The 25,265-nt window shown below is 42.2% G+C and overlaps 1 protein-coding gene across 1 annotated transcript; it reads right to left on the bottom strand.

Moving 5' to 3' along the window:
- Positions 1 to 4,827: 4,827 nt before the first annotated feature.
- Positions 4,828 to 23,072, bottom strand: LOC117528963 (arrestin domain-containing protein 3-like). The gene is made up of 8 exons (XM_034191625.1): positions 22,647 to 23,072; positions 18,564 to 18,645; positions 18,283 to 18,430; positions 15,812 to 15,914; positions 15,470 to 15,726; positions 14,114 to 14,267; positions 13,868 to 14,011; positions 4,828 to 5,997 (listed from the first exon to the last, which is right to left on the bottom strand). The coding sequence occupies exons 1-8, from the start codon at positions 22,924 to 22,926 to the stop codon at positions 5,993 to 5,995; spliced, it is 1,173 nt and encodes a 390-aa protein (XP_034047516.1). The 5' UTR covers positions 22,927 to 23,072; the 3' UTR covers positions 4,828 to 5,992.
- Positions 23,073 to 25,265: the final 2,193 nt, after the last annotated feature.

Below are 25,265 nucleotides of genomic sequence, written 5' to 3'. Positions count from 1 at the left end.
GCCGCCCTCACCTGGGACGTGGAGAAGACCGTCCGGGAGGCCCTGACCCGTGTCCCGGACCCCGGAAACGGACCAAAAAACAGACTATACGTCCCACCAGAGGCTAGAGCTGCAGTCCTGGACTTCTGTCACGGTTCTAAGCTCTCCTGTCACCCAGGGGTGCGAAGGACCGTGGCAGTCGTCCGGCAACGCTTCTGGTGGGCATCCCTGGAGACCGACGTCCGGGACTACGTCCAGGCCTGTACCACCTGCGCCAGGGGCAAGGCCGATCACAGGAAGACCTCAGGGCAGCTACAGCCGTTGCCCGTGCCTCATCGCCCCTGGTCCCACATCGGCCTGGACTTCGTCACGGGTCTCCCGCCGTCCCAGGGAAACACCGTCGTCTTCACGATAGTGGACCGTTTCTCCAAGGCGGCCCACTTCGTGGCCCTCCCGAAGCTCCCTACGGCCCAGGAGACAGCGGACCTCCTGGTCCACCACGTCGTCCGTCTGCATGGCATACCATCAGACATCGTCTCCGATCGCGGTCCCCAGTTCACCTCACATGTCTGGAGGAGCTTCTGCCGGGAACTGGGGGCCTCGGTCAGCCTTTCGTCCGGGTACCACCCCCAGACCAACGGGCAAGCAGAGCGGGCCAACCAAGAATTGGAGCAGACACTACGCTGTGTGACAGCCGCGCACCCGACGGCCTGGAGTACCCACCTGGCCTGGATCGAGTACGCCCACAACAGCCAAGTGTCATCAGCCACCGGCCTCTCCCCGTTTGAGGTGTGCTTGGGGTATCAGCCCCCCTTGTTTCCGGTGGTCGAGGGAGAGGTCAGTGTGCCCTCGGTCCAGGCCCACCTACGGAAGTGCCGTCGGGTGTGGCGTGCTGCCCGCTCTGCTTTGTTGAAGGCCCGGACGAGGGCGAAGAAACATGCAGACCGGCGGCGGGCCCCGGCCCCCACGTATCGTCCTGGGCAGGAAGTGTGGTTGTCCACCAAGGACATTCCCCTTCAAGTGGACTCCCCCAAGCTCCAAGAACGATACATCGGTCCCTTCAAAGTCCTCAAAGTCATCAATCCCGCCGCAGTGAGGCTTCAGCTTCCGGCCTCACTGCGGATTCACCCAGTGTTTCACGTCTCCCGGATAAAACCCCATCACACCTCACCCCTCTGCACCCCGGGTCCGGCACCACCTCCTGCCCGGATCATCGACGGGGAACCGGCTTGGACCGTGCGCCGGCTCCTCGATGTCCGTCGAATGGGCCGGGGTTTTCAGTACCTGGTGGACTGGGAGGGGTACGGCCCCGAGGAGCGCTCCTGGGTGAAGAAGGGCTTCATCCTGGACCCGGCCCTCCTGGCCGACTTCTACCGACGCCATCCGGACAAGCCCGGTCGTGCGCCAGGAGGCGCCCGTTGAGGGGGGGGTCCTGTTGTGTGGGCCGCTGAAGAGGAGGTACTGCTGGCCCACCACCACCAGAGGGCGCCCTGCCTGGAGTGCGGGCTCCAGGCACCAGAGGGCGCTGCCGCCGACGAGGGCTGCCAGGGTGACAGCTGTCACCCATTACTGGACACAGCTGACTGCACTCAGGACGGAGGTATATCAGCAGGACAGCGTCTCCACCTCAGTGCCGAGATATCGCCTTGAGATTAAGGTAACCTTCTCTGCAAGCTCATATTGAAGACTCTGATAAACCTTGGTAAACCTTTTCAGGACAGCTGACTACAGAAAGCTACTTGCTTGGATAAGTACTCACCTTTCCTGCTTCATTGTAACAAGAGGTGGAGGCGGCTTCTCCCCTCTCCGTCTACTGGGTGCTGTCGCATCCATACCTGTGTGTTTGTGCTCTTTCCCGCCAGCAGTACCGGATCCGACGAGCGGAGGCAGTGGCCACCTGGGAATTCGGGACTTGGCGGTTCCAGTACTTCTGGGGTTCGGTGGCAGAGGAAATCTGGGTGGTTCCGGTTCGACTAGGACGGACGCCTCCTACCTTCGAGCCTGCCCACACGACACCAGCAGATTTCGGCTTCAAACTCCAAATTATTAATTGTTGTATTGGTTGTGCTCTTTTCACAACAGTAAAACTTGTTATTCACCTTTTTCCATTGTCCGTTCATTGCGCCCCCTGTTGTGGGTCCGTGTACCTACACTTTCACAACACTCCCTAAGTAACGGCTCATTTGACAGGAATTCATTCTAGAAGTACCCAAGGATCCTCAGACAAGAGTTGGTACCAAAGACACCCAGTCATTGCCTTAGGTTACTGGTTAGCATCCAAATTTCACAACCATACTGTAAGACAGGTAGCCCCAGGACCATAAAGACTTCAACCTTCTTTCTCCTACAAAGACATCAGCATTTTACCAAACACCACTGTCCAGCAATCTCCATTAGCTCGTGGCGTCTCTCTATCTCAAAGGACCCAGAGACATGAATCTCCCTGCAGTGATTGGGGAATGTCTCTATGAGTTCAACACTTTCAGCACATACAGACAAACTTCTGATGGCCACGTTCAGGAAGTCATTAAAACCTGAATCTTAGTCTTGATCCAGGACGATTGCAAACCCAGACATTCTAAATGTTTCTCAGGTACTGCAGTTAGGATATCTCCTGATTCTGCAAAGATCACAGCATTGTCCATAAACTCAAGGACAGTAGACCTTTCTTCACCAACGAGCACAACTAAGTCGCTGATTTACACAGCTCAACCAACACCCAGTCCATGCAAGCATTGAAAAGTGTCACAGCCAGGACATATCCCTGATGAACACCAGTTTTCACTTGGAAAAGGCCAAAGTCTCTGCCTTTGCAGCATACAGCACTCACAGTACTTGTGTATAAGTTGTCTGTAAGGTCCAGCAACTCCTGTCCCAAAGTGTTTTGTAGAAATCAATACAAGCTGCAAAGAAGTGGACGGTAGTCACAGTTGCATTCTATAAATACTCACAGGGCTAGAATGCGGTTGATGGATGACATCTTGGGCATGAAGCCAGACTGTTCCTGTCACTGAGCAGCAAGTAGGTGAATCTGAATAAAAACACTCCTTGCAAGCACCTTCTCTGACACAGAGAGCAGTGGCATCCCCCTAAAGTTGTTACAATCCATGCCATCTATCATTTCTTTCCAGACTGAGACAACAGGTCCAATCAGTAGGGATAATACTCCTCTCTGAAACTGAAATAAATATTGTTTGCAATGGCAGGAGAACAGCATCTGCACCCACCTGAAGGAGCTCTGCTTCAACATCGGAGATCCCTGGAATTTTCCTTCAGCTGTTTCATGGTCTTTGTGATCTCACCAACAATTGGTGGCTCACAGGTTGCTGGAGAATAATCCACAAGAACCTTAGCAGTGTAGATATCTAACATCCCAGCAGGAGGCTCAGCCTGATTCAACTGCTCAAAGGAACCATCCCAACATGACAGCACAGCGGAGGCTTCTGTCAGAGATTGAAACATTGTCTGCCATAACTGCAGTGGAAAAAGGTGTAAAAACAAAGTCCCTTGATTCCCCTTTAAGCATGAGGATCAGTAGACCACACATGGTGTGTCACCTGATCACAGATTCTTCTAATCCTGTTGTCTTTAGCCTTGTTGTCCACTCTCAGGCCAGTCACAGCCCCCTTTCCCAGCTTCCTGTAGAACGTAGAATGTCCATCAAGTCATATGGACGCCTTGGGGCAACTGTTTGTTGTGATTTGGCGCTATATAAGAAAAAAGTTGATTGATTGATTGATTGATATGATTCAACTATTCATTCATTCATTTTCTGCCACTTATCCACTTATCCAGGTCTGGGTCATGGTGGCAGTAGACCAAGCAGCTCATCCCCCCACTTCCCTATCCTCCGCCAAGTCCTGTAACCCTTCCTGGGGAATCACAAGGCGTTCCCAAGCTAGCTGGGAAATATAATCCCTTCAGCATGTCCTGTATCTTCCCCAGGGCCTCTTCCCAGTTGGGTGTGCCTGGGAAATATCCTTAGGGAGACAATCAGGTGGGTTCCTCAGCAGATACCCCAACAACCTCAGTTGGTTCCTTTTGATGAGAAGAAGTAGCGGCTGTTCTCCGAATCTCTCCTGGATAGTCAAGCTTACATCCTGGGACAGGATCATAGGTGAGCAAATTGACACTTTTTTCATCACGATGGTCCTGGTTGGGTACCACAGTGCAATGTGTGCACGGGCCAGTGGGGAAGAGGGAAAGTCACGCTTGTGCAAGACAGGTGGGTCTAGTGTGAGGACACCCTACGTGTCACCGCCCTGTGCCTTGTATCTGCCCAAACTGTTTGTGCCCAAGTGTTGGGAGGAAGGAGAGCTGCTGATTGGCTGAGCAGAGGCACCTGGGCCTATTGCTTCTGTTTCAGCTGGAAGAGAATCCAGTTGTTTGTTTCATTTTGTTATGTTTTTACACATCTCATGTTGCTTTTCACATCTATTTGTTATGTCTTCAAGCCAGATCTAACAGATGTGACCTTGGACTGTGACCTTTTAACAGATTTTCTGAAAATATAATCACTTTTGTCGTAGCCTGAGCCTCAGCCTTCCACCAAGTTTGGCCCCAGTGGGATCAAAAATCTGAGTTATTTTGTTCGCACATGAATATTATGTACATACTGTATTAACACAACTCATTATTTTATAAAATAAATCTTTATTTTATCAAAAGTTGATCATGACAGCAATAAGATATTAACAATAAAATAATGCACTGAAGTGGAATAAACAGCAACAGAGTATATGAAAAACTAGTGCAAAAAAAAAAAAAAAAATCACAAATACAAAAATATATTGCACTTGGTTTTCGGTGGAAGAAGTTGCATTTGAACAACATTCTCAATTTGATTTATTTTATCTGTAAACATTTTTCCTTTTTTTTTTTTAGAACATTTTACGTCTGGAAAATCTGCAGCAATAAAAACTTTAGTTCAAAAATCAACAGGCGACATGTACTCTTGGTCGGAGTTGTGCTTAAGTCTAGACCCCGTGTGTGTATCGTCCTGGTCAAATAAACCGGTACTCATGCACACACACATGTACACACATGCACATACACAAACATGAATACACACTTTGGAAATCCAGAGCATGCTGAGAACTTCTGGAAGCATCTAATGGACAAATTCTGTGGAACATCTCTTCTCTGACTAAACTCCGTTTGGATGTTTTATTTTCTGAGCCGTCGGTTCTTGTGACCACTGGACTTTGTTTCTTTACCTGCAGCATGTCTGTCTTTGCATGTGTGACGATGCCTTGTTAAGCTTTCTTTTACAGTGTTTATTTTGTCGTTGATAGTATGGCCAAAGCAGATGGCCACCCCCTGGTCTGCTTGAGGTTTCTTCTGTTTCTTCACCTTTGGGTGACTTGTGTTGTGATTTGGTCTTGTGTGGATCAACTGACACACACTCACACATTCATACACACGTCCACATACGGAGTTACAGACAGCGCCCCCTGCAGCCCACAGTCAAGCTTAACCTCAAGCTCAAGCTATCATTTAGCTGAAGATAGCTGTCGTTTCCATAAATGTGCCTTTTATATGAAAGAGTAGGATATGGTTTCAATCTGCAGACAGACTCTAGCGTACACATATACTGTGGCGATCTGCAGTGTAGAAAACAGTAATTACGGTATGTGCAAAATTCAACAAGAGGCAGGTCGACTTCTCTCTGACCACGCATGATGTTGTCCTTTTGCTCCGGCCTTGACAGAGTCATTCAGTGGTATCAGATTTTTATTTTTTTGCCTCGTCTTGAGCATCAAATGGAAAGGATCGAGCATGGCTTGAAATCCCTGGTCCATACGTCATGGTCCCTGAATGCTCTCCCAGTTGTCGTACCCCGCTCAGCCGTATTTATCGCGGTATATCATCCGTGAGAGGACAGTATCCTGAGCCACAGAGGTTGTTGGTTCAGACGACGTCTGAGGTCCCGAGTGCTCCTCAGCGGGATGGACATGCCTCAGGTCTCCTGACGTCTGCTGCCTCGCACCCTTCCACTGGATCCGGGTAAGGGTCAACCTGAGAGGGGTCACACAGACACACGAGAGAGGTTCATCATGTGGCGCTTTTATGTGGCGTTCACAGACAGACAGACACTCTTCACCAAACACTGCCCCCTGATGGTGAGGAGTTAATGCTCTGTTTGTCTGTTCATCAATGAAAATGTTCATAATCACATGGTGATCAACTCTGACATACTTTTAAAGTTGTGTTATTGTGTTTCTTGTTTCTTGGCACACAATTTTATGTAGTTATCTTTTTATTATTGTCAACTGAACATAATTTCAAATAAACCATATTTGTCATTTTCAAGCACAGCGCCCACTGTGTTTAAGTAGCAAATGTACTCGCGACCAGTTGTACAGCCACAGACGTGTTGGTGTTAAACTGAGGCGTGGTCGTGCGCAGTGCTTGTGCACTGCTATCACAAGGCAACAGAAAGAGACTGTGCCACAGATGAGAAAAAAAAACCTGCTCTCAAGTTTTTCTAACATTTATAAGAGCCAGTATTTAAATACTCCATAGGCAGGCGGGATCACAAGACACACACATGCACGTGTGCACACTCCACTTGTGCACAGATGGAAGCACATCTGCACTCACACCCTCCTTATCATCACGCATTAAACTTCAATGAAACTGAATTGAAAACTAAAATAAATGAAAGACATCAGAGAGTTGATGCACATCACAATATAAATGTACAACTAAATATACACACGTCTGTAGTGGCACTTTGGCGATGGATGACTTCATTATGAAGTCATTCATACCAATTAATCACATATACAGTGCATGCGGAAAGTATTCACAGCACTTCACTTTTTCACATTTTATGTTACAGCCTTATTCCAAAATGGATGAAATTGTTTTTTTTTTACCCTCAAAATTCTACTCATAACACCCCATAATGACAATGTGACAAAACGTTTTTTTCTTTTTACATGTTTGTAATTTTTTTTTTTTTAAATCACATGTACATAAGTATTCACAGTCTTTGCCATGAAGCTCAAATTTGAACTCAGGTGCATCCTGTTTACACTGATTTTTCTGTAATTATTGTATGGCTTTTGCCTTACAATATAAAGCGCCTTGGGGCGACTGTTTGTTGTGATTTGGCGCTATATAAATAAAATTGATTTGATTTGATCATCCTTGAGATGTTTCTACAGCTTAATTGGAGTCCACCTGAGGTAAATTCAGTTGATTGGACCTGACTTGGAAAGACACACACCTTTCTACATACGAGTATAAGGTCCCACAGTTGATAGTGCATGTCAGAGCACAGACCAAGCATGAAGTCAAAGGAATTGTCTGTAGAACTCTGAGACAGGATTGTCTTGAGACAGCAATCTGGGGAGGGTAGCAGAAACATTTCTGTTGTTTTGAAGGTCCCAGTGAGCACAGTGGCCACCATCATCCATAAATGGAAGAAGTTTGGACACCCTGGACTCTTCCTAGAGCTGGCCACCTGTTTAAACTGAGTCAACGGAGGAAAAGAGCCTTAGTCAGGGACGTGACCAAGAACCGATGGTCACTCTGTCACAGCTCCAGCATTCTTCTGTAGAGAGAGAAGAACCTTCCAGAAGGACAACCATCTCTGCAGCAATCCACCAATAAGGCCTGTATGGTAGAGTGACCAGATGGAAGCCATTCCTCAGTAAAAGGTACATTGCAGCCCACCTGGAGTTTGCCAAAAGGCACCTGAAGGACTCTGACCATGAGAAACAAAATCCTCTGGTCTGATGAGACAAAGATTGAACTCTTTGGCGTGAGTTTGGGCATGATGTTTGGAGGAAACCAGGCACCACCCCTACAGTGAAGCATTGTGGTGGCAGCATCATGCTGTGGGGATGTTTGTCAGCAGCAGGAACTGGGAGACTAGTCAGGATTGAGGGAAAGATGAATGCAGCAATGTACAGAGACATCCAGGATGAAAACCTGCTCCAGAGTGCTCTTGACAGTTCATCTTACAGCAGGACAATGACCCTAAGCACACAGCCAAGATATCAAAGGAGTGGCTTCAGGACAACTCTGTGAATGTCCTTGAGTGGCCCAGCCAGAGCCCAGACCTGAATCTGATTGAACATCTCTGGAGAGATCTGAAAATGGCTGTGGACCGATGCTTCCCATCCAACCTGATGGAGCTTGAGAGGTGCTGCAAAGAGGAATGGACAAAACTACCCAAAGATAGGTGCGACAAACTTCTGGCATCATATTCAAGAAGACTTGAGGCTGTAATTGCTGCCAAAGGTGTGTCAACAAAGTACTGAGCAAAGAATGTGAATACTTACGTACAGGTAATTACTTAGTTTTGTTTTTTCTTTTTTTAATAAATAAGCAAAATTTTTCAAAACAAAAAAGCTTTTTTCATGTTGTCATTAAGGGGTGTTGTGAGTAGAATTTTGAGGGAAAAGAAAAGAATTTTCTCCATTTTGGAATAAGGCTGTGACATAACAATATGTGGAAGAAGTGAAGTGCTGTGAATACTTTCTGGATTCACGGTATTTTACCGATCAATATGCTTTAGATCATCCATCTAGGCTTCTTGACTGCTGAGATACACACAAAGAAAGGTGTGGTTCTCCATCTTTAGCATTCTGAGAAACCAGCATTTCTCCAGAATATGTGAAATTTTGGCTCATTGGGTGTAATGTTGAGAAATGTCTGTTATACCATCAGAAAACCTCTCACTTCTGTCACCTACTGAATCCACTGTCAGGTTCCAGCTCTAAAAGGGAGCAACAGCTGACAGTCTGATTGGTTTAATTCATGTTGCAGCCTCATGACTGAGTAAATATGAGCCCTTTTCACACTGTGACTCACTTTGCATTCAGATTGCATTTAGATGCTGTGCAAATAGGAAAGTGGAGTTGGTCTTAGCTGTGCTGCACCAAACACTTTAGACTGTGCACTATAGATCAAAATAAATAATTAAAATTAAACCCCAAAATGCACATACAGTAGTGTTCTGAATAATAGTAGTGCTATGTGACTAAAAAGATTAATCCAGGTTTTGAGTATATTTCTTATTGTTACATGGGAAACAAGGTACCAGTAGATTCAGTAGATTCTCACAAATCCAACAAGACCAAGCATTCATGATATGCACACTCTTAAGGCTATGAAATTGGGCTGTTAGTAAAAAAAAAGTAGAAAAGGGGGTGTTCACAATAATAGTAGCATCTGCTGTTGATGCTACAAACTCAAAACTATTATGTTCAAACTACTTTTTTAGCAATCCTGTGAATCACTAAACTAGTATAGTGATTTCTTCACATCTGCGAGGCATTAATTTTGTTGGTTTGGAACCAAGGTTTTGCTTGTTTACTAGTGTGCTTGGGGTCATTGTCTTGTTGAAACACCCATTTCAAGGGCATGTCCTCTTCAGCATAAGGCAACATGACCTCTTCAAGTATTTTGACATATCTAAACTGATCCATGATACCTGGTATGCGATATATAGGCCCAACACCATAGTAGGAGAAACATGCCCATATCATGATGTTTGCACCACCATGCTTCACTGTCTTCACTGTGAACTGTGGCTTGAATTCAGAGTTTGGGGGTCGTCTCACAACTGTTTGCGGCCCTTGGACCCAAAAAGAACAATTTCACATTTCTCTTTAGGCCAGTTGATGTGTTCTTTGGCAAATTGTACCTTCTTCTGCACATCTTTTATTTAACAGAGGGACTTTGCGGGGGATTCTTGCAAATAAATTAGCTTCACACAGGCGTCTTCTAACTGTCACAGCACTTACAGGTAACTCCAGACTGTCTTTGATCATCCTGGAGCTGATCAATGGGTGAGCCTTTGCCATTCTGGTTATTCTTCTATCCATTTTGATGGTTGTTTTCTGTTTTCTCCACGCGTGTTTTTTTTTTTTGTTTGTTTTTTTTGTCCATTTTAAAGCATTGGAGATCATTGTAGATGAACAGCCTATAATTTTTTGCACCTGCGTATAAGTTTTCCCCTCTCCAATCAACTTTTAATCAAACTACGCTGTTCTTCTGAACAATGTCTTGAACGTCCCATTTTCCTCAGGCTTTCAAAGAGAAAAGCATGTTCAACACGTGCTGGCTTCATCCTTAAATAGGGGACACCTGATTCACACCTGTTTGTTCCACAAAATTGACGAACTCACTGACTGAATGCCACACTACTATTATTGTGAACAGCCCCTTTTCTACTTTTTTTTTTACTAATACCCCAATTTCATAGCCTTAAGAGTGTGCATATCATGAATGCTTGGTCTTGTTGGATTTGTGAGAATCTACTGGTACCTTGTTTCCCATGTAACAATAAAAAATATACTCAAAACCTGGATTAATCTTTTTAGTCACATAGCACTACTATTATTCTGAACACTACTGTACAAATAGTGCATGTTGAATGTTTTTTGATGAGTGATGCATTCATAGTGCATACAGTAACATACAGTATTTGCATTCTGTGCGTGCACACGTTTGCATATTCGCAAAGATAAATATGATAAATACAGATGTTATTATTTTTGGCCATTTGTGCATTACAAAAAAAAAAGCAACAGCAGCCCCTGCAGAGCATTTAGGTGCCGGTTCAAACATCTGATGCAGACGGACGACTGCACATGATGTCACGTGACGTCTGGGAATACAGAACGTTCTGTTTGCTTGAATAAGAGTTTCCTCTGTCCTTGTGTGTGTTTTCCCTTGCAGTTCTTTTTTTTTTTTTCCTCACGTCTTTGTCCTTTCCAAAAGCGTGAGGAAAAGATGCACATATAGGAAATGTGGCAGCAATTTGGAACTGCGGAAATCACCCTTTAATAAGTGATAAACAAGTTCTTGTCGAGCAGGAAAATGTAGTGCTTGCGTGACAAAGTTATTTTTGGTCAAAACAAACACGGCTGCCAGTAATTGGTGGAATGACGTGTTCAAGGTGGAATGACTGAGATCCAAACCTTCAGGACATGACAGGATATTAAATGGTTATTAGTTACTGTGTTGGTAGTAATCCAGCTGTCAAGTGTCCTGATATAAAAGTTCTATTGTTTAAAAATACAACATTTTAGATGAAATTCAGCAACAGTAAATAAACAGCTGTCCTACAATGTGCTGTTTTTACTGGGAAATGTAGTAAAGATATTGTGCAGTACCACTTACACCTAATCGTATGACGCACAAAAAAACATAATAACAACATCATACTAGATATGAGAAACGTTTGTTTGTTTGTCCCACGACTCTTCTGAGGTGCTCGGTCCAGTTTCCAACAAACTTTCTGTGTGCACATATGTTTGCCCAGAATTGCCCTTTAATCAATCAATCAATCAATCAATTTTATTTATATAGCGCCAAATCACAACAAACAGTTGCCCCAAGGCGCTTTATATTGTAAGGCAAGGCCATACAATAATTACGTAAAAACCCCAACGGTCAAAACGACCCCCCTGTGAGCAAGCACTTGGCGACAGTGAGAAGGAAAAACTCCCTTTTAACAGGAAGAATCCTCCAGCAGAACCAGGCTCAGGGAGGGGCAGTCTTCTGCTGGGACTGGTTGGGGCTGAGGGAGAGAGCCAGGAAAAAGACATGCTGTGGAGGGGAGCAGAGATCGATCACTAATGATTAAATGCAGAGTGGTGCATACAGAGCAAAAAGAGAAAGAAACACTCAGTGCATCATGGGAACCCCCCAGCAGTCTAAGTCTATAGCAGCATAACTAAGGGATGGTTCAGGGTCACCTGATCCAGCCCTAACTATAAGCTTTAGCAAAAAGGAAAGTTTTAAGCCTAATCTTAAAAGTAGAGAGGGTGTCTGTCTCCCTGATCTGAATTGGGAGCTGGTTCCAGAGGAGAGGAGCCTGAAAGCTGAAGGCTCTGCCTCCCATTCTACTCTTACAAACCCTAGGAACTACAAGTAAGCTGCAGTCTGAGAGCGAAGCGCTCTATTGGGGTGATATGGTACTATGAGGTCCCTAAGATAAGATGGGACCTGATTATTCAAAACCTTATAAGTAAGAAGAAGAATTTTAAATTCTATTCTAGAATTAACAGGAAGCCAATGAAGAGAGGCCAATATGGGTGAGATATGCTCTCTCCTTCTAGTCCCCGTCAGTACTCTAGCTGCAGCATTTTGAATTAACTGAAGGCTTTTTAGGGAACTTTTAGGACAATCTGATAATAATGAATGACAATAGTCCAGCCTACAGGAAATAAATGTATGAATTAGTTTTTCAGCATCACTCTGAGACAAGACCTTTCTAATTTTAGAGATATTGCATAAATGCAAAAAAGCAGTCCTACATATTTGTTTAATATGCGCTTTGAATGACATATCCTGATCAAAAATGACTCCAAGATTTCTCACAGTATTACTAGAGGTCAGGGTAATGCCATCCAGAGTAAGGATCTGGTTAGACACCATGTTTCTAAGATTTGTGGGGCCAAGTACAATAACTTCAGTTTTATCTGAGTTTAAAAGCAGGAAATTAGAGGTTCCTGCTTAAGGGGTTTATTGTGGCAAAGGTCAAGGTCATTGGGGTCAAAGCTCCAAATTTGAGCTCCAAGGTAAGTTTGACTGATTTTCAATATGTCCTCAAAGTTGACACACATATACCAAAGCTCAATCATTGGGGGTCAAAGGTCAGAATTGTTGTCTTTCATGCCAATTTCAATGAAGGTTGACCCCTAAGTTGCAATAATAATAATAATAATAATAATAATAATAATAATAATAATAATAATAATAATAATAATAATAATAATAATTTTTGCAAAGGTCAATGTAAAGAATTTCCCATGGCAAGGTCAGTCCAACGTCAATCACTTGGGTGAAGGTCAAGGTCATTGGGGTCACATGTCGGATTGCAGTAGCTGTTACTGTCTTTTTGCCCACAGATACAAGTACCTAGTTGCTTTATGTTGCTGTTTTCTGTAATTTCAACAAATAAAAAATATAAAACAAGCAAACCAGACTAGACCCGTGTATCCTGCAGTGGGCGCCTCGACCAATCAGTAAGGGCCATCAAATGACATGATCTCCAAACAACCAGTAGGGGGCAGTAAATGTCCACATCAAAAGTGCAGGTGTGAAATTTGAATGTTTTATCAATATAAGTTGATATAATTATTATATTATGATGCACATTAGTAAACAGTGCTGACGTCACACAGAATGGTTGCTCAGGTGGTTAAACAGTTGGTGGTGTGCTGTTGATCTATTTTTTAAATTTTATTTTTAAAGATGGACATCAGGCACATGTTCACTCCAAACATCAATAAATACCAAACACTGATGGTAATCCAATCAGTGGTCCCTGAGACTGAGGTGCATATGGACAGACAGACAGACAGGCACACACACGAGCAGTTCCAATACGGGAACAGAAATTGATTATTAAATAATTTATGTCCCGGTCAGTGTAACTGCATTCTTAAGAAAGTTGATATTATTTCTGTGAAACTCAACAGTAATAGCGAGGGCCCTACCCTGACAATCTACAGTGCACAATCTGAAGTGCACAGCGCAAGAGCATTTAAAGGCTGTCCACCAAAGCTCCCTGAGGTGAAGCAGTTCAACCTAAACCTTCTAAAACTAAAGCTCCTCCTCAATATTCCACCTGAAACATTAAAGTTCAAACTTTGAAAGCCCTTTGTGACATCGTAAAGCCATTTCTTGAAAAAACAATAAAGAGATAACAGGGAAAGTCAGTCTCACAAAGCTACATAAAGATGATAAAAACTTCTAATAATAAAATTGAGTTGTCTTAGCATTGACCTGTGGATCATTCTTCCATATATTCTGCGTTTTGAGTTTCCGCGCACACGCTGATCGCATGACCTCCATCCTCCTCTGTGGGAAATGACTTTCTGACCTACCGGTGATTGTGTGTGTGTGTGTGTGTGTGTACCTCTGAGTAGAGTGGCGGGGGCAGATATCTGAACTCTGTGATGTATGTCAGCAGAGATGTGTGGTCCTCCCCCTCCCCGCTGCCCTGCAGGCAGTCCTGCCTGTCGCACTCTGATATTGCCAGAGCGCTGTAGCTGGGGGGGTGCTGCAAGAGTAATCGAAGCAGAGGAGAGTAAGAGAACATTTTGTCCCCTATGCATGTGTTTTTCTTTTTTAAGAAAAAACCTCTTTGCATGTGTTTTCGTACCCTCAGGAGTGTCTTGCAGGCCCAGCCAGTTCAAAGTGCTGCAGTTACTGCTAATGCTGGATGTCCGTGTCGCACAGGCGTGGAGAGGTATGGTCCCTATTACCAACGGCAATGACAGAGACAAATTCAAGCCACCAGGAACATCCACATACACCTGCACAGAAAAGAACAAAAAATGAAATGTTGCAAAGCATTACTCTAACATGAAAGAGATTTCTTTCACCTATACTTGATGCTAAAATGTAGCTGGTAGAAAGAGACAAGAATACGAATACAAGCAGTTTGGCACTGTATGGTAAATCTATCTCAAATGTTTGTGCAAGGAGGGGACGAGTGAGGGAAGCCACCAAGGAACCCACATCTGAAGGAATTATAGGCTTCTATGGCTGTATGTAATGGAAATAATTTGTAAAATGTATTTCCAATATTTTTATCAACTTAATTAAAGCTAATAATTTATACAACAAGCTCATCTTGACTGTTTTATTTCAACTCCACTGTGGTGGTGTACAAAAAAAAAGAAAAATTAGTGCCGCTGCCCAAATACTTATGGGCCGATGTGCCTATGAAAATAAAGTTGCATTTATTACTGAGAGCTCACTGGCAGCTGTTTTGCTTTGTTGTGTAGTGAGCAGTACACATGCAAATAATTTGCACACACGCACAGTGTTGCATATTTTCTGTCCCCTCAATTTTGAACAAAATAACTAGAAGAGTTTTAATGTGGTTTGGACCAAACTTAGTGGAATCACTGAGGGTAAACAAAACAAAAAGGGATCTGATTTTGAGAAAAACTGGTTAAAAGTCAAGGTCACAGTCCAAGGTCAAAATGTGGGCCAAATACTTACATATAGGGGCATTTAGAAGAGCTCGTTTAAGAAATTGCACATATGAAGTCACATATTGACCTTGAAAAAGCACTCTTGAGGTCAAAACTGTTTAACTCAAATAGTTTAAGTCAATAAGGATTAAACGTAGAAAAACAAGACTAATTTGCGTAACTATGTGTCAAACTCGTGATGTGCAGATTTTGCATCCACTGAATGCACCTTCTTGTTTTAATTCATTCATTCATTCATTTGAAAATGGGATTTGTGATGTGATAACTTTGTTTACTGGAATATTTAAAACAAACTTTTGTGGACATTGCAAAATTATGTTTTTTCTTGACACAGATGATCAAAAAATATGATCAAATGCAACATTTCCGTATAAATTATAGAGCTGCCTGAAGCTTCATCACGGTTCCATCACATTTACTTTCACTGAGGGGAAAACAATAAATAAAATCCTGCCCCAAGCAAAATAAATTGACTTTATTATCTTAGAGTTTCATCAAAGCACTTGCAGACTCACCACGAGGTCGTATTCCACTCGGATGATGGGGCAGTCCAGGATGGAGGGGGACACGGGAGGTATCTTGAGCATCTTTCCCTCCCAACTCTGGCTTTTGCCCTGCGGCAGAGGGTCACCACGCACGTTGGACACCAGCTGCTGGAACTGCTTGCCCTTGCCCTTCGCAAAGAAGGTCTGGGTCTGATAGAGCGCAGCCTTGGGCACCACAACACGGGACGAACAGTTCTCCACTTCGGCAAAGATCTGGATGGACTCACCTTGGAAGGGGAGGACAGAGAGTGTCAGATGGATGAGATTCCTGAAATTTACAGTCCTAAAGATTTAAATGGAGGTGTGGCTAACCTGGTGTGTAGCCCTTCCGTTCTATCTTGGCACTAAGAGAGATTGGACCTGAAGCACAAAACCAGCAACACAGGGTCTTCTCCTTGGTTCCAGCCTGGGGAGCCTGTTCACACACAAGTGTTGGTGTTGGTGTTGCCACAGTTCCGGGTGCAGGTGAAATGAGGCATTTCTCAACCATTCTTTCAGTTTCTAAAAAATATTTTGTCATTCTCTGCGAAACTTGTTGGAATGTTCCCGAGGTCAATCAATCAATTCAATCAATCAATTTTTTTATATAGCGCCAAATCACAACAAACAGTTGCCCCAAGGCGCTTTATATTGTAAGGCAAGGCCATACAATAATTATGTAAAACCCCAACGGTCAAAACGACCCCCTGTGAGCAAGCACTTGGCTACAGTGGGAAGGAAAAACTCCCTTTTAACAGGAAGAAACCTCCAGCAGAACCAGGCTCAGGGAGGGGCAGTCTTCTGCTGGGACTGGTTGGGGCTGAGGGAGAGAACCAGGAAAAAGACATGCTGTGGAGGGGAGCAGAGATCGTTCACTAATGATTAAATGCAGAGTGGTGCATACAGAGCAAAAAGAGAAAGAAACAGTGCATCATGGGAACCCCCCAGCAGTCTACGTCTATAGCAGCATAACTAAGGGATGGTTCAGGGTCACCTGATCCAGCCCTAACTATAAGCTTTAGCAAAAAGGAAAGTTTTAAGTCTAATCTTAAAAGTAGAGAGGGTGTCTGTCTCCCTGATCTGAATTGGGAGCTGGTTCCACAGGAGAGGAGCCTGAAAGCTGAAAGCTCTGCCTCCCATTCTACTCTTACAAACCCTAGGAACTACAAGTAAGCCTGCAGTCTGAGAGCGAAGCGCTCTATTGGGGTGATATGGTACTATGAGGTCCCTAAGATAAGATGGGACCTGATTATTCAAAACCTTATAAGTAAGAAGAAGAATTTTAAATTCTATTCTAGAATTAACAGGAAGGACAACCTGATAATAATGAATTACAATAGTCCAGCCTAGAGGAAATAAATGCATGAATTAGTTTTTCAGCATCACTCTGAGACAAGACCTTTCTGATTTTAGAGATATTGCATAAATGCAAAAAAGCAGTCCTACACATTTGTTTAATATGCGCTTTGAATGACATATCCTGATCAAAAATGAGGTCAAACAACAACCCCTGAAACTGGGAGGAGGATCTGAAAGTGGATTCTGGATTGAATGATTTATTTAACCTTTTATTTACACAGTGATAACGAGAATTTCTCAACATTCAAAGAATTTCTCAAAACACTTTTAGTGGTATATCATGAAACTCAGGTGATTTTCCTTGTTGTACTGTATCTTTTATTCTCAGAGAAACTTGTTGGCATCTTATCAGGGGCAGGAAATAACCCGCTCAGTTAAATTGAGCGGGTTAATTTTGAGCTATTATTTACACTGTAATATGATGTCAGTTTATAAAATTTTTTTTTAATCTTTCAAAAGGTAAAAAGTGAGCCATTGTGGTTTGATAAATGTGCAGATGTGGAATCTTATTATTCATTTATTATTTATGTAACATATTGACACTATTCAAAATGTTTTAATTAATTCTCCCTGAAACTGGGTGAAATATTCTCAAGACCAAACAGTAACCCTTTAAATATTACCACTGATATATATATATATATATATATATATATATATATATATATATATATATATATATATATATATATATATATATATATATATATATATATTATTGTGGGCAGTCTAAGGCACACCTGTGCACTAATCATGGTGTCTAATCAGCATCTTGATATGGCACACCTGTGAGGTGGGATGGATTATCTCAGCAAAGGAGAAGTGCTCACTATCACAGATTTAGACTGGTTTGTGAACAATATTTGAGGGAAATGGTGATATTGTGTATGTGGAAAAAGTTTTAGATCTTTGAGTTCATCTCATACAAAATGGGAGCAAAACCAAAAGTGTTGCGTTTATATTTTTGTTGAGTGTATATATATATATATATATATATATATATATACTGTATATATATATATATATATATATATATATATATATATATATATATATATATATATATATATACTGTATATATATATATATATACAGTATATATATATATATATATATATATATATATATATATATACTGTATATATATATATATATATATATATATATATATATATATATATATATATATATATATACTGTATATATATAGTTTACATATTGACATACATCTCGCAATAGATAGATAGATAGATAGATAGATAGATAGATAGATAGATAGATAGATAGATAGATAGATAGATAGATTGATTGATTGATTACATATTGATGTGGTGACATTTTAATTATGTTCTCAAAAGCATTGAGTCGATTTACTGGAATTTTAAAACTGCTACTAAAAAGTTCTTTGGCGGTTAAAATAAATGAACCGTGTGGCATTTGCCTACCAGCAGCAGCGGTGTGTTGATGTCGATGTGTTCAAACACAATGAACTCTTTCTTGACTTTAACGGGGAGCATCCATGGACGGTGCAGTTCAGCTTTCACCCAGTACCTCACACTGCCATGCTTCCCTTCGAAGGAAGTGGCCAGGGCCCTGATGGAGGGGAAAGGTGGGGTCAACCAAAGAACATCAGGAAGTGAAGGACGGTGTGGGTTGTCTCTGTGTGTGAGACTCAGTGTTTACTGTATTTATGCAAACGTGTGTGCGTGCGTGAACGGCTATTTACATCTGAGGCAGGTTGAAGCTGAATGCAAATTCATGTAAGCCTGCGTGCAGAACAGTCAGGCCTTCCTCTGGACAGTCCTCATCTGGAAGATAAAAAGTACAGATCCAGTCCAAATCCAGTCTGGGCCAGACCTAATTCCTTTATGCTAACTCATACTGTACAGGATAGCACGTAGCACAGTTAGCCTTTGTACCGGTTTATTTTATTGTTATTTCATAGGTATGTGAGGAAAAAAGTGCTATAAAAAGCAGAAGCATATATCAGTTGAAACTGATCAAAATTCAGACAAACATTTCAGTTCAACATCCATTCCTGAAAACTGCACCGTAACAATCGTTCAAGCTAGCATAGACCACGAGATAGTCACAGTAGTCATGAATTGTCACATGTTACTTTGATGTCTGGACTGATTTGGTTGGACAGTTTGAAAGTGGGCAAGGCTCGAGCCCTGTGAAACCTTATACCACATTGTTTTAAAGAGTGAACTAGCCATTTAGCTATTAGCGGGAGCATGTCCCACATCTTTGTTTCACCAGCCCACTCCATATGAACAAATCCCAATGCTACACACAGTGCAGCTGTGGCATTAAAACAAATGACATTATTCTGTCAAACTCTTTCAACAATTCAATTGTTTCATTCTCAGTGACATTCGATGTAATTTTAACAAGAGCAAGAACCTGATCATTTCTTGTTTAAAATCCAGATCACAGTTAACATGGTGCATTTATTAACATTTTCATTTCTCAAAATGATTTGTGTGATTCTCCGTGAAACTGTTATTACAAAAAAGGATATCAACAGGATATGTGTGTTGATTCTGGGTTTATTTTGCTTGATATAAGGCAGTGTTCAACAATTTCATACAAGAGGAATCCACAAAGTAATAATTCTGAAAAATGTATTCCCTTATCTGGGATGTCTTGTTGCTGTTGTCTCATTGAAAATTCTAAAACTAAGTGTGTGTGTGTGTGGGGGGGGGGGGGGGGGGGGGTCACCAACTCTCATCTTTTGCTAGATAGGTAATCTGTAGCATGGCCCAAGCAGAGGGTCACCCCTTTGAGTCTGGTCTGCTTGAGGTTTCTTCCTCAATATCATCAGAGGGAATTTTTCCTTACCACTGTTGCTTGTGTGCTTGCTCTAGGAGTTGGTAAGTATGTGTTGCGCCTGAAGCAGCTTTTTGCGATTTGGCGCTAGGTAAATAAATAAATTAAATCAAATTAAATTATTCCCTACTACTTTTTACTCTTTATTTTACTTTGTCTTTTGTTTGTTTTATTGCCTGTTGTAATGTTATTGTTATTCTTAATTCATTTACTTACGACTGGGGGTAACTTGGTTCCCATTTTTAATTATGTACAGCACTTTCGTCGACTGCTGTTTGTTTTAAACGTGCTTTAGAAATAAAGGTTGATTTGAATTGAGTTGCTGCCGTCAAGAGGTGTAAGAAATACAGCATTATATATAAGCATTCCATACTAAAAATGATCAAATGTTTAGCACTCGAGTTCCGTTTTAGCTTTTCTCCTGTGTGAATTTTTTTTTTTTTTTAAGTTTGACTGAATGTTGAAATATTTTACTTTTGGTTTTGATGCAACGTGTGTTTTCCCTACATGTAAGTGGAGCTGAGTAACACACCCAGACAGAAACACAAGATGACCTCAGTGTACTTCCTCATACTCTTTCTATTTAAACGCTCGCTGTTTCATCTTGCCTGTGTACTTTTTTTAAAATATAATATGTGCTGGTATTGTTGTAAGTGTGTTTTGTTTGTTTTCCTTCCCCCACCTAAATCGGCTCGGGTGTGACTGTCCGTGTGCGCGAGGACTCGAAGCAGGCGCGTGCGCTACGAGGCATTCACCGGCAGAAAGCAGGAGCAGACCGGTATGAACCAGCCTGAGCAGCCTCCTCCTCCCCCTCCTCTTCCTGCTACTGCTGCTGGAAACTCCAACGCACGCATTACAACTCGGGCTGTCATTGGACAAAACGTGAGACGAATTCACAGCTCAGGCTACTTATTGGTGCAGCCCCATCAGGGCCCCGCCCACACTGTTATGTCCATGCGGTGTGTGTGTGTGACACGCGAGGATGGCGCTGGTTGGTTCAGCGTGTTTCGTGATAATGGTGAACTCCAGGTAGAAGAACTTCTCTCAACAAACTTCCATAAATAAAATAACGACAGACTTCAAACCTGATACAGTCACAGACTTTTATTCTGGAGCATATTCACACAGGGAAAAGTCATAATCAAAATCATATTCCATTAATATAATACAAGATGATACAATACAATCAATACAATAATGTAACACAAGAACAGCCAAGTTTAAACAGATTCAACCCTGATGCCCATATTGCTGACATTTTAACTTTATGTAATTTGACAGACCGGCACATTTAAAAACAAAGTCCTCCACAGGAACAGGATCCTTGACTGCTCATAATACCCACTTGATGGTGATGATGATGATGATGATGATGTGGAGGTTGTCTGTGTTCGAATTGCAGTTACATTTGGTTCAAGTGTCTCTTTTAGACTCTTGTCCTTCAAATAACAGTTGCCAAATTGCACATTTAATATAGTTAACAGATAACACTGGCACATATTTCCCTTCATTTTCCCTCCAAAAGCAGTGAGGGCAATGTATGGCCCATGCTAACACATGATGCTAAACAATTTCCTTCAGGTGCAGCAGTTTAACAAGAAATTTAGCAGCGACCAGACAAAGTTGAAAAATCATTTTTTGAAGTGGCTAGCAAACCATATGCCATGTTGTCTACTTTTATAAGGTTTTGGCTGTAAAACAATACTGAATAGTACAAACGCTCGACACTGACATAACCATTTTCAATTTCCCATCATTTGTTCAGTTCATGCTCGCAAGAGTTAGCAAGTTACCATGGCCTTTGTACAACCACCAGAATGGATAAGCTAATTTGCATTGGGCTGTGAACCTTCACTGCTAAGCAATAAGGTCATCCACAAATATTGTTTTTATTGGGTAATATGAATAGAAACTGGGGTAATAATTTTATTACTGAATAGTTTAACGTTGCAGTTGAAATGTTGCATAATATATGATGTACATATTGAGGATCCTAAAAATACAACTCTTAAGCTTCAAGCTCCTTCCATTTTTAATGCAATGCTGATAAAATTTGCATGTAGTTAATCACAAAATGTGATTGCAACTTTCGTCAAAATATTGAAAGCACTGAACGGATGTGATTGAAAATGAGAAGAAAACATAAAGCAATTTCACATTTTCATAATTTCAAAAAATGTGCTGATTTGTTTGTAAAATAATTTAAATATGTTGCAGTCCAAACAAAAGATATTTAGCACCTTTAAACTGTGTAAAAATATGCAAGTGTTTCTAGTTATGATTTTCTTTTTTATATTAGGATTTTTCATTTGGGGACAACAGCTGATGTATTGCAGTAATGCAACATTCACTTTAAGAGGTTTTCCATGAAATGTTTTTGGACATTCTGTTTTGCAAATATAACAGGTAGAAAGTGTCCAGTGTTCTTATTCTGTATACACAACACTCTGCTCAGAGAGCGGTCCTCCTCCTCCTCCTCCCTCCATCCCTCCCTGGCAGTTTCTGAACAGGTTTGAACCGCTTCTAACAAAGGGAGTTGCCGAGAGCTCACAAGCTTTTATCAGAATGTCATCTGCAAACATGTTTATGTTGATGAACGTATGTTGCATTCGAAGGCAAAACTCTCTGGTTTACTTGAAAATTTTCATTGATTACTTTTATAATCTAATATCTATTGCAACTTTCCTGAAGTGACCACCAGATGGTTGTGGACAAAACCACTGGTACAGCCCCAGGTCTCCTTTCACTGTTATCTCACTCAAATAAGACATTTCTGTTTATTTTTGCTCGATTTTGATGGTTGACATTTCGCAGAAGAATGTGCTGCATCAACGATCAGCTGTTGCATCAGCACCACTATCACAGCCAGACTTTAGACGCTGTGTTTTCACACGGTTTCAAAGTTTTCTGTCACGGATCGACTTCTGTCAAAAGCTTAACCCCCCTCACTTTGCACTAAGATGCTGCTCCTGCTTACCTCTCTCTTCTCCTATTAAGGTGTCGTAGTGGTGTAAGTATTCCACCTCCTCGGTGTAGTTCTGAGTGTAAGCCGTGTTGGCCCCTGCGTTCCTGGACTCTGTCCATCGGACCTTGGCGACTCCTCTGGCGTGTATGTCCAGGCTTTTTACGCGCACATCTCCGGTGACTTCCACTACCACCCGCCCCGACATCAGGTCTCCGCCGGAGAAAACCGGCAGGTTGTTCTCATTCAAACTGTCAAAGTAGACAGCCAGAGCCCTGACCTTCCCCAGCACCATGATCACTGGCAAAAACCCACTGCGACTTAGACAAATTGAGTCACAAAAACAAAAAATAAAAGCAGAGTTGCGCGCACAGGCGTGCGCCTAGCTCCTGTTGCCCCGCACGGAGCCGGCTCGACGTCTCATCTGGTTTGAGTTGATGGTGCGCTCAGCTTCTCTCTCTCTCTCTCTCTCTCTCTCTCTCTCTCTCTCTCTCTCTCTCTCTCTCTCTCTCTCTCTCTCTCTCTCTCTCTCCCTCCCTCTCGTTTCCACGCGCACAGTGCTGAAAGTGTCTCTGCGCAAAAATGTCCCCACTGAGCATGTGCGCACAGACTGGGCCGGCCTGAGCGCACAGATCACAGGCAAAGATACACTTCAAGTCGACTTTTTAAAAGGGGCTTGGTGGGGGTTGGGGGGTGGGGTAAGAAAAAATCTATATAATGTTTATAAATATATATAAACAAATAGGATAATAAATAATATAAAATGTGTGTGTGCGCGCGCGCAGGTGTAAGTAAATAATAAGTGGTGTCTCAGTGGTTGGAACACTGGTCCAAGTCCTGAATAGCACTGGCATTTGATGTCCTCCCTCCTGTCCACCCAGCAGTAAACCCTGACTCACACTTGGGTGAGTCAGGGATTTAAGGTGGTGTGGAGAGGAACTGGCTTCCCCACACTCAGGAAAAAAGAATATGTACATTTGTTGATCTATAGACCACGATTTCCTTATATTTTAGGAAACATAAAGAAATCATGTTATTTGGACAGATTCTGCAACCAACGTACATATGAAGAGTTCACGTGCAAAACCCAGTAAGGCCACTTTTTTTTTAAATGGGAAAACAATCTATTATATATATATCAAATCAAAATCAAATCAATTTTATTTATATAGCGGAAAATAAGTATTTGAACACCCTGCGACACAAGATGACTGTCAATCTCCCTCGGTCTGGGATTCCATGCAAGATCTCACTTTGTGGGGTAAATTGATTCTGAGAAAGCTCAGAACTACACAGGAGGACCTGGTCAATGGCTTGAAGAGAGCTGGGACCACAGTCACAAAGATTACATTAGTAACACATGATGCTGTCATGGTTTAAAATCCTGCAGGGCAGCAAGATCCCCCTGCTCAAGCCAGCACATGTCCAGGCCCGTTTGAAGTTCACCAGTGACCATCTGGATGATCCAGAGGAGGCATGGGAGAAGGTCATGTGGTCAGATGAGACCAGAATAGAGCTTTTTGGAATCAACTCCACTTACCATGTTTAGAGGATGAGAACAACCCCAAGAAAACCATCCCAACTGTGAAGCATGAGGGTGGAAACATCACACTCTGGGGGTGCTCTTCTGCAGAGGGGACAGGACAACTGCACTGTATTTTATATATATATATATATATATATATATATTGCCTCTGAACTCGTGTTTCCTTTCTTTCTAGTGTGCCTTATTATGTGTGGTTCAGCACATGTGCATCTCCTTTGTGTGCTATTTGGCATCCTCAAGGCTGTATTTAAGCACCAACATGTTGAGCCAACACCTTCTTGACTTTAAGAGCAGGAAAAATTCTCAAGAATGAAGTCAGGGCTGACAAAGCACAATTCTGGATCTCCACAACTCCCCTACATCCTATGAAGGCATCTCTAAAAGATCTTTGGTACCAAGAGCAAGATCTGTCATATAAAATATAAGAAGCTTGGGACCAAAATTTAAGTCACTGAGGGAGGAGGCCTCAAATGAACACACAGGAATTAAATTAAATGCTGTTCCAATACTAAGCTAATTGAATTTGATGGTATAAATTAGCAGGGGGGGGGGGGGGGTGCTTAGTGTGCCTGATTCAATCATAAGGTCATTGGTTCAGGCCACTGATGCCCTTCCTGGTGATGTATCAGGAAGGGCATCCAGTGCAAAACCTGTGTCAAATCATCGTGTGGATTTATACTGTACCCCCTGTGGTGACTCATAGCAAAAACAAGAGCAGCAAAAACAAAGATTGTCTGATACAGTGCATCCAGAAAATATTCACAGTGCTACACCTTTCCACATTTTGTTATGTTACAGCCTATTCCAAAATGGAGTAAATTATTTTTTCCCCTCAAAATTCTACTCACAACACCCCATAATGACAACATGAGAAAAGCTTCTCTTTTTTTTTGAAAATTTTTGCTTATTTATTAAAAATAAAAAACTAAGAAATCACGTGTACGTAAGTATTCACAGCCTTTGCCAGAAAGATAAAAACTGATAGACCCCTACTGGTGCTCAAGCACATTCCCTTTTGTCCTAAATGACAAAAGTGCCCTTTCTGCTGAAGCCCCCCCCCCCATATTCATCAATATTTAAAAATAAAT

Source organism: Thalassophryne amazonica, chromosome 17 (genome assembly GCF_902500255.1).
Source record: "Thalassophryne amazonica chromosome 17, fThaAma1.1, whole genome shotgun sequence".
NCBI lineage: Eukaryota > Metazoa > Chordata > Actinopteri > Batrachoidiformes > Batrachoididae > Thalassophryne > Thalassophryne amazonica.
Note: the sequence above shows the minus strand (reverse complement) of the source record. Positions and strands in the feature narration are given on the sequence as shown.

What these genes read in the sequence shown, in the direction of transcription:
- LOC117528963 (XM_034191625.1), bottom strand. Translation starts at nt 22,926, where the DNA reads ATGGTGCTGGGGAAGGTCAGGGCTCTGGCTGTCTACTTTGACAGTTTG. An exon ending in TCAACACACCGCTGCTGCTG is followed by an intron (nt 15,915 to 18,282) that starts GTAGGCAAATGC and finishes GTGTGTGAACAG; the next exon opens with GCTCCCCAGGCTGGAACCAA. An exon ending in CCTGCAAGACACTCCTGAGG is followed by an intron (nt 14,012 to 14,113) that starts GTACGAAAACAC and finishes TTACTCTTGCAG; the next exon opens with CACCCCCCCAGCTACAGCGC.